At 57.1% G+C, this 8,023-nt stretch overlaps 1 protein-coding gene across 1 annotated transcript in view; it reads right to left on the bottom strand.

Moving 5' to 3' along the window:
* Positions 1-4: 4 nt before the first annotated feature.
* LOC103779849 (kinesin light chain 1-like) overlaps positions 5-8,023 on the bottom strand; it is a gene marked incomplete at its 3' end in the record, with an annotated part of 14,624 nt that continues 6,605 nt past the window's right edge. The window contains exons 12-15 of the mRNA XM_008947493.1: positions 7,381-7,530; positions 605-729; positions 437-494; positions 5-25 (exon numbers count right to left, since the gene is read on the bottom strand). Of these exons, the coding sequence (XP_008945741.1) occupies positions 5-25; positions 437-494; positions 605-729; positions 7,381-7,530 (354 nt within the window). The remainder of the gene's footprint in view (positions 26-436; positions 495-604; positions 730-7,380; positions 7,531-8,023) is intronic.

Genomic DNA, 8,023 nt, shown 5'->3' with positions numbered 1-8,023 from the left:
TCTCTGCACGGAGGCCTTGGGTGCCCTAGAAAAGACGGCAGCCGTGAGAATCAGTACTCACACCTCCAAAGCTGCCAGCCCGCCGCCCGCACCCCTTGCCTGGCTAGCCAGGGCTCCCCCAGGGCCTCGGCCACGCATCAGGTGCCACATCTGCCCTCTCTGCTCCCATCCTGCCGCAGGGAGGTGCTTACTTGGAGGCAACACCTTCACTTTTGGAGCTATGATTGCAGCAGAGAGGATGTACAGCTGCCCAGGGCTTGCACCGGGAGCACTAGCCCAAGCCAGCACCATGAAGGCTCCAGTCCTGCCCAGCAGCAGAGCACCTCTTGGTGGATGAAGGCATCCAGCAGGGGCTCGGGTCCCACCTGCGTCCCTGGTCATGCAGCCCCCCCTCCAGTGCCCACTCCTGCACCAGCCTCACCACCTCAGTGCTTACCTCAAAGGAAGCATCGCTAGACTTGTGCAGGTAATTTAATGATGCAGCTCGCTTCATACTACAAGAAAGCAGAAGTGAAGAAGTGTCATCTTGTCACGCCAAATCACAGCCCCCAGGGCCCCCACCCAGCCCTGGACGCAAGCTGGCCCCCACAATCCTGGTCCCTACCTGGTGTTCCTGGGCTCCAGCGGACCATTGCCCTGCAGTTTCTTCACCAACATCTCACTACTCCTCCGTATCACGTCCCGGATTTTCCCCAGGGAGCTGCTGCGCTGGAGGGTGCCACTGCCATCCTGGACACAGAGACACAAGCCAGGGCGATGGCTGAGCAGCACCAATCGGGCTCTGACATGCTGCAGATGAGTGGCCAGGAAATGGGCTTGGCTCTGAAAACCCTCTTGCTTGCTTGCACTGACTCAGCCCTGGCCCAGAGCGAGCTTACTGCTGGCTACATGGATTTCCCTCATGCTGGTTCTCCACAGGACGTGACAATCATGCAGTCAAGGACCTTTACCAGCATAGCTTGGCTCATCCAGACTGACTCTCTCTCCTGCCTGGTGCAAGCCATACATCCAGTCAGGCTGCTGACCCACACCAGGACACCAGCATCCCCACAGCCCTACTCGAGCATGGAATAGCTCCTCACCTGTGCCAGCTCAGGCAGCAGCTACCACAGAGGTCCCAGTAATCACGGAACACCAAACCTTGAGGGGAACCCCAAGCTTGGGGATACTTCTGTCAGACCAGGACATGCGGCTAGGATATTAATTTCAAGGACTCCCCTCCCTATGCTGCCGGACGGAGACTATCCCCCTCCCCTCACCCTTCCTCACCATGCCATTGCTATTCCTCCTCTTCTCCATCCAGCACTTGGCCTGATGCATACCCTGGTCCCACGTGCTGGGCCTGCAGGCTCACTCATATCAGACCAGACCAGTCCACACACACGTGGTCTTGTCCTACCTCTACCGGCCGTACGACCATCAGCTTTGAGCTGCTGAGCAATGTGGGCAGCTCCATCTGGGATGCACTCATTTGGCTGAGCCAGCACTGCATGGCCAAGAGGGCACCTCTCTTCTTGTCCCCCCCAGCTTTAGCTGCACCCAGCTCTGCTAGCTGCCCCAGGGTAGCACTTGGAGGGGTTTCTTTATGGCTCTTTCCAAAGACCAAGACCAGCCCTAAATCTTGTTCCCCAGCCCCTTTTCTCCCACGTGTCCTGAGAAGCCCCCAGTACTCAGGAAGGCACTCTCAGCCCTTGACAGGCTCTAGCCCATCTCCTGCATTTAGACCCACATGCATGCATGGCACCACCCCCTGCCACTATGCCACCATGGCACCAAGCCCTTCCCCTCGTTACACAGCCATGCTGGTCACACCAGGTTATGGCATCACTGCTGATGAGAAGTTACTTTTGCTCTGATGGTCCAATAGCAGCAGTAGCCTTTCTTGGTCCTTATCCCAGTGGCCCCTGGCACATCAGTGCAGAAAAAAACAGAGATAAGGTGACCCACAAAAGCCCTTTGCTGCTTATGAGCATGTGTGGGAACCTCTCTGTACCACTCCAAATGACCAAAAAGCCCCGTGGGCCAGGCTGGCAGCAGCAATAGCACCAGGACTGTTCATGCAGCTCTGCAGCCAGGCAGGGTCTATCCCACAGGCCAGCCATCCCCTCATGCTGTCTCCTGGGTTGTGGCCCTGGGAAAGGCTTTTCCAATACTGCTCTGCTCCAGTTACCCAAAGCTGATCTAGCCCTCGACCCTCCCTCAACAGGTGGACAGTGCTCTGCCTACCAGCAAACCTTTCTCCTGATACAGGAGATGATCTCCTTTCCTTTTTGATTAAATGCACTGAACCTCTTCCCTTTCTCATCAGGATGAGGGGTTTCCAAACTGGGCGTCATGTGCTGTTGCTGGAAGGGGCCTACTCACCAGGAATGCAAAGAGCCCCAAAACCATTAGCAAGGTAAACAATTCAACTCCTCCACCAGGCATCTGGGGTGGCTTTTGGAGGACCTGGCCATGAGTACGTGGCACTACAAAAGACAGGGTGGAGTGTCTTTTGCCTCCTCTCCAGACTCGAACTGGGCCACCACCCTGCCTGCAGGGCAATGCCATGCCAGGCACTGTTCTTTTTGCCAGAGCACACAAGCCAGGGGTGGAGAAGGGAACACATGGTACAAAGGCAGCAGGATCCAACCAGGAAGTATGCTCTGGAGCCAGGGCTGGAGGATGGAGCCACATTTCCACAGCTGCAGTGATGCAAACTGACTGCAGACCAAATGCTGCTGCAAACTGTTAAAAATAGCCTCCCCTCTCTTCCCACCCCCATTTCTGCAGGTTTATTTAACCCAGAACATTTATGGGAGTTGCTTTACTGTAGAGCCCCCACTCCATCGCACCCACCAGGATGAGAGCAAAGATAAAGCAGCAGCTCCACCACCACCAAGCTCTTCCCTGCATGCTTCCACACTGCTGCCTGAAGGCAGAGGACTTGGACAGGATTTGGCAGCTCTGGGGGACACAACAGGATATTTCTCTGGCTAATGAAAGCACCCATTGGGGAAGGCCCAAGGCTCAGACACCCTCAAGGGCACCTCTGCTGCACGTCTACAGAGCTGAGGTTATGAGCAACCCCAGTTTGGAGATTAGGAAGAGACAGGGTGGGGTTGGGTCCCTCATCTCTAAAACTCAGTCTAGGCAAAGTGCCCAGGAGGCAGCACATCCCCCTGGGTGTGCACATAGACAGGAAATACCCCCACACCTGCTCCAGCAGCATCTGCACCCACCACCCCAGGGCTGACCAACACTGGCCTACAGAATGTGGAAAGAAGCACAGGGCAGCAGTTCGGGTCTCTCTACCTTTAATCAGAGGTAAGGTTGTTACAGCACCAGGTCCAGGACGTGGCAGAGCACAGGGGCAGGTGGCACCAAGGCCTGACTGCACCCTGCACTGGGGACTCACCCCTCTCCAGGAGTGTGGAGCAGTGCTGGGAGAGAGGGGCAGGGAAGGCACAGCCCTAGAGCACTCAGCCCTGGGCTCCACACCACACAGTCCCAGGGACAGACCTTCCAGCAAGCAGTAGCTCCCAGGGCTGCAGCATGCATGCACCCTGAGGCCTACCGAGCAGCTCAGGAAAGCCAGACCCAGACAGACAAGCACATTTAGTATAGCAACCTGCCAGGCAACGAGCATGAGAGAAACTAGTTAGCTAAATAAATAAGGTGTGGCCTCTCTGCTGGCCTCCATCCTTCAGCCTGCCCAGCTTTCTTCCCAGGGTGAGAAGCAAGGGGGGTTCACTTCCCATAGGAGGTGGGAGCAAGGTTCATATCTACAGGTGTGAGGCTCAAGGCAGTGGTGGTCTGGCCCTGGGAAATGTCCCCTTTCCTAACAGTGACCAACAGCACCAGGCCCTGTGCAGGCCTGGAGTCCCATCAGAGGCACTGAGCCACCCTCACACGTGCCAAGGGTCAGCATCATCTTCCTAACAGTAACAGGGCTACAGATTTCCGACCCACTTCACTAGGGACAGCCAGACAGCACACCACATGGTCTCAGGGACCATGCCTGGCAAGCCAAGTCCTGTGTCCGTGAACTGCACTCTGTGAGCAACCTGGTCCTTCCTCCTCCTGTGGAAACCTCCCTTCAGCCATCCTATCTGCCACCACATGCTTACAACACCCTAAGCCCCAGCTCTTCCTCTCCTCACACTCTTCTTTGCACATCCTTTTTCTCTCAACCACTCTGCTGCAAACCAGCCCATTTCCCACTTCAGACACCTCTAATGACCTAGGTTCTGGCCCTTTATGGAAAGTTCTGCTTTTCTCCTGCCCTCCCCTCTGCCTCCAAGAACAACAAACAGCTTCACTCCCACCTCTCCCTCTCCCAACAGCCACATCTAGGCACCCTGGAGCCATGGGGAACTCATTCACGCCTTAATGCTATCAGGTGAGGAACTCAGCTACGGCAGGTCAGGAGGTTGCCATCAAGCATGCTTGTCCTGGCAGGTCCCCAATTCCATGCATAACCCTTGCCTGTCACCTCTTCACCTATCTTGTACATACGGTAGCTGTGGGCCAGCCTACATCCCTGTGCTCCTGCAGAGATCCACATGCTGCCCCTAGGTTGCAGAGCTCAGTGAGGAGGAGGATAGCAAGACAGGGACTGCCTCATGCTGCAGGGAGAGCCCAGCTCACTGGTGGCTAGTGCAGGTTTGCTACAAGGCACTAACATCAGCTAAGCCTACAAGGAAGAGAGCAACGGGGCACATGACAGCCCTGCCAAGGCCAAGGTTCTGTCCCAAAAGAGCCCCTCCATCTTCACGCCTCTGTCCTGGCCTCTGCGGAGATGGAGGGAACAAGCTAGGAGGGTTGAGGATGTCTAATGATGGTGGAGTTGGCACGTCTGGAGCAAAGACAATCCCCCGCAGACCTGGTCCCCAGGGACGTGCAAGGGCAGGCTGGGGGTGGGGACGGACAAGGGGGTGGTGGCCCGTCGCCCTGGCCTGGGGGAGTCCTCGCAGATTCCTCCTGCTCTTGCTGGCCACGGGACTGGAGCTGGACCACGTGGCCAAGCGCTCCTCTGCAGGCGTCGCGGTGCCCTCGCACGCTGGGAGGGTTGGGGGACTGGCGTGGAGTTCTTGACGAGGAAGGAGGGATGGTGTGGAGGAAAAGTCAGAAGATATAACACAAACATCCAGGTGATTGCGGTGGAGGGGAAAGAGGGATTCTCGGGAGGCATTTAAGCCTAGTGCACAGAGAGGAGAAAGACACAATTTACAAGGCCGTGAGGCCATAAGTCACCCAGGGAGCAGGTGGGGCAGGGCCCGGGCTGCATGCAGGGACAACGGGCCGTGTCTGGCTGGGGAAGGAGTCTCCTGAGCCTGAAACGGGGCACTCGTGTCTTTGCCAGCACACTTGAGTGGGCTGGAAACAACGGCTAGCTCAGGGAGAAACAGCCTGGGCCTCCTGTTCTGAGGAACCCCTGCTCCTCAGCTCCGAGGGTGGGGCGCCTGCCAAGGCCTCAGCACCACTGAGCTGGTGCCATCTCTGCTCTCACAGCCCAATGACCTGGGCAGCAGGTAGCTGGTGCGGGCCCCGGGTGCTGCCAGAGCTGTCCTTGGGAGCAGGGCACAGGGGCTGCCGGCACCCTGCCTGCAGCAGCTGACACCCAGGGGCGTGCAGCAGAGCCAGCCCCGAGGCAGTGTGGGCGAGGTCTCCAGGCCAGCACAGGGAACAACTGGCCATGACAGGCAGGGGCAGCAGGAGCTGCCTCAGTCTCCTTTAGTGGGGAGCTGCAGCCCAGTGCAGGGCTGCTGGTTGGCAGAGAGGAGGCTGGAAATGGCACCGAGCACCACGTGGTAGCAGCAGCGTCCCTCAGGGTGCTGGGCTAGCCCTCAAACCCTCTGCCTACAACTGGCAAGGTCAGAGGAGCCCTGCCAAGCTCCCTGGGAAGGGTCACATGAGCAGTGACTGTCCCCCTTAGCTGGGTCAGACTGGGTAAGACGGTGGCAATGCCTGCTTGCCTTGGGACAAGCAGCTTAGAGACTGCCAGGAAGGTCTCTCAGGCCACTCTCAGTGCAAAGCAATCACCCAACACTGACGACAGCCAGGAGGAACTAGAGAGACAACAGCCAGGACAGGGACCAGGTGGATCCTAATCCAAACCTGAAACCCTCTCTCTGTTTGTTCAGCCTCTCTACTAAAGGGGAGCACAAGGGCCCAGGGTTGGTGCCTTACCAGGGCTAGGACCTGCTTCGCTCCTGATGCCAGGAGCTGGAACTGAGGACAGACCTGAATCTGGCAGAGCTGTCAGGTCCCCTCCAGCCAGCTCCTGGGTACAATCCACAATCAAGAGAGCCATCAGGCTTCAGGCTTGGGTGTTGAGGGGCTGTCATGGCAACAGGGAAGACGAAGGAAGTGAGCTCATGCAGGTGGGGACAGAGATGAGAAGTAGGGAAGAGTTAGTGACAGCAGATGTGAGGGGGGAGTAAAGGACTTCATGTGCTCGTTGTGCTGTCTGTGCCAGGCTGCAACAACCTTTGGGTACCCAGCTACACTACACTCTCAGCTGGAGTTTGCAGAAGGAATGGTGAGTGTTAACAACTCTAGCAGCCCTCAAGCCAAGCAGCCACCAGCATCACGCTCACCTGCCAACTCTTCTGCGTCCTCCTCCTTGCAGGAGGCAAAAGACACCTGTCCCAGACCTGGACCACTACCCTCCTCTAAACTCAGCACTAGTGATCAAAGTGCCTCTCAGTGTCAGAGCAAGCCTAGACAAGCTCAGGTCTCCCTCTGTGAGCCTCAGCTAACACCAGCATCTTTTGCCAACAGTAGTCAGCCTGGCCTGACATCCCACAAAGACCTGCCCTTCACCACCTCTGCTTGGCCAGAGCCCAAGCAGGGCATGAGACTAGGACAGAGGGATAGCAAAGACGCTGGGTCCTGTGCCCTGCAGTCACTCAGTCACAGGCACACCAGGCACACTGACCCCCCCACCCTCTCCCCAGGCTCAGCATCACCTGTGCCATGACACAGGACAGTCAGTCATGTTGCTCACAGAGGCTGGGTGGGCCTGAGATTGGGCTGATGCTTTCTGCCAGGGCCTCAAGAAGGGAATAGCAGGGAGAGATGTTAATAAGGTTGCAAGGCTAAGATTAAGGGCAGACCAGAACTGGCCCATGCTGTGCACTGCCAGGGCCTGGCAACCCCTGGAAGCAGGAGCCTTCAAGTTGGGCATATCTGGCCTGCACACCAGAAGCCAGGCCCAGACACGCACCTTTGCAGGCTGGCTGGATCATGACAAGAAAGAGTGGAAGGAAGTGTGCAGGGAACAAATGGAGGCAGACAAGGATGCCACGACAGGCCACGCGGGGACAGCCCTGAGCCAGGCTGTCCCTTCCCTCTGGCAGCCAGCTGAGGCCATTCTTGATGGTGTCTTGTACTTACCCCGCTCCATTCCACGCCCATACTCACTTCCTCGCTACCGTCTGTGGCATTCTCGTACTTGACGCCGCCGCCCAGGCTCCGACGCCTCTCTGCGCCATCGCCCTCCTTCAGGATCTCCACCACCTTCGTCTGGTGGATCGGGTCAATGCCCTGCAAGTAGGAAGGGATAAGGAAGCACACTGTGGTTTGCCCTTTCGTGTTCTTTCCCTCTAGCAATCTGCTGTGCTGCCACTGTGCTTGGTTCCATCCACTGTCCTGGCCATTGCCCCATCCCAGCCCAAATTCTGCAGCACAAGAAGGATGGGGCCAAATGCCACCTCGCGCTTAGCAGTCCCTGTTGGGGTTCCCAGCTCAGTGAGCCCCCCACCAAGTCATAAACCACCCTGGGGAACATGGGCTTGCTACTCCAAAGCTGACAGTCAGGGTGGTTTTTTTTCCTTCACATTTTGGTGTGTGACAGTTTCTGCTGTCCTTCAGTCTTCGTGCTGAGTGCTTACAGCTCCTGCTTTATTATTTGAGGATTAAGAGGAGTTTAGAGTGAGAAGCACCCCGAGAAATCCCTAGACAAAACATTAGCAGGAAAAAAGCATGCCAGCAAGCACAGATCTCTACAGTGGCTGGCAAAGCCCAGTAACCTGCCCTA

This window comes from Merops nubicus, unplaced genomic scaffold, assembly GCF_000691845.1.
Source record: "Merops nubicus isolate BGI_N331 unplaced genomic scaffold, ASM69184v1 scaffold46699, whole genome shotgun sequence".
In the NCBI taxonomy this organism is placed as follows: domain Eukaryota; kingdom Metazoa; phylum Chordata; class Aves; order Coraciiformes; family Meropidae; genus Merops; species Merops nubicus.
This window is presented reverse-complemented; position numbering and strand designations above follow the sequence as displayed.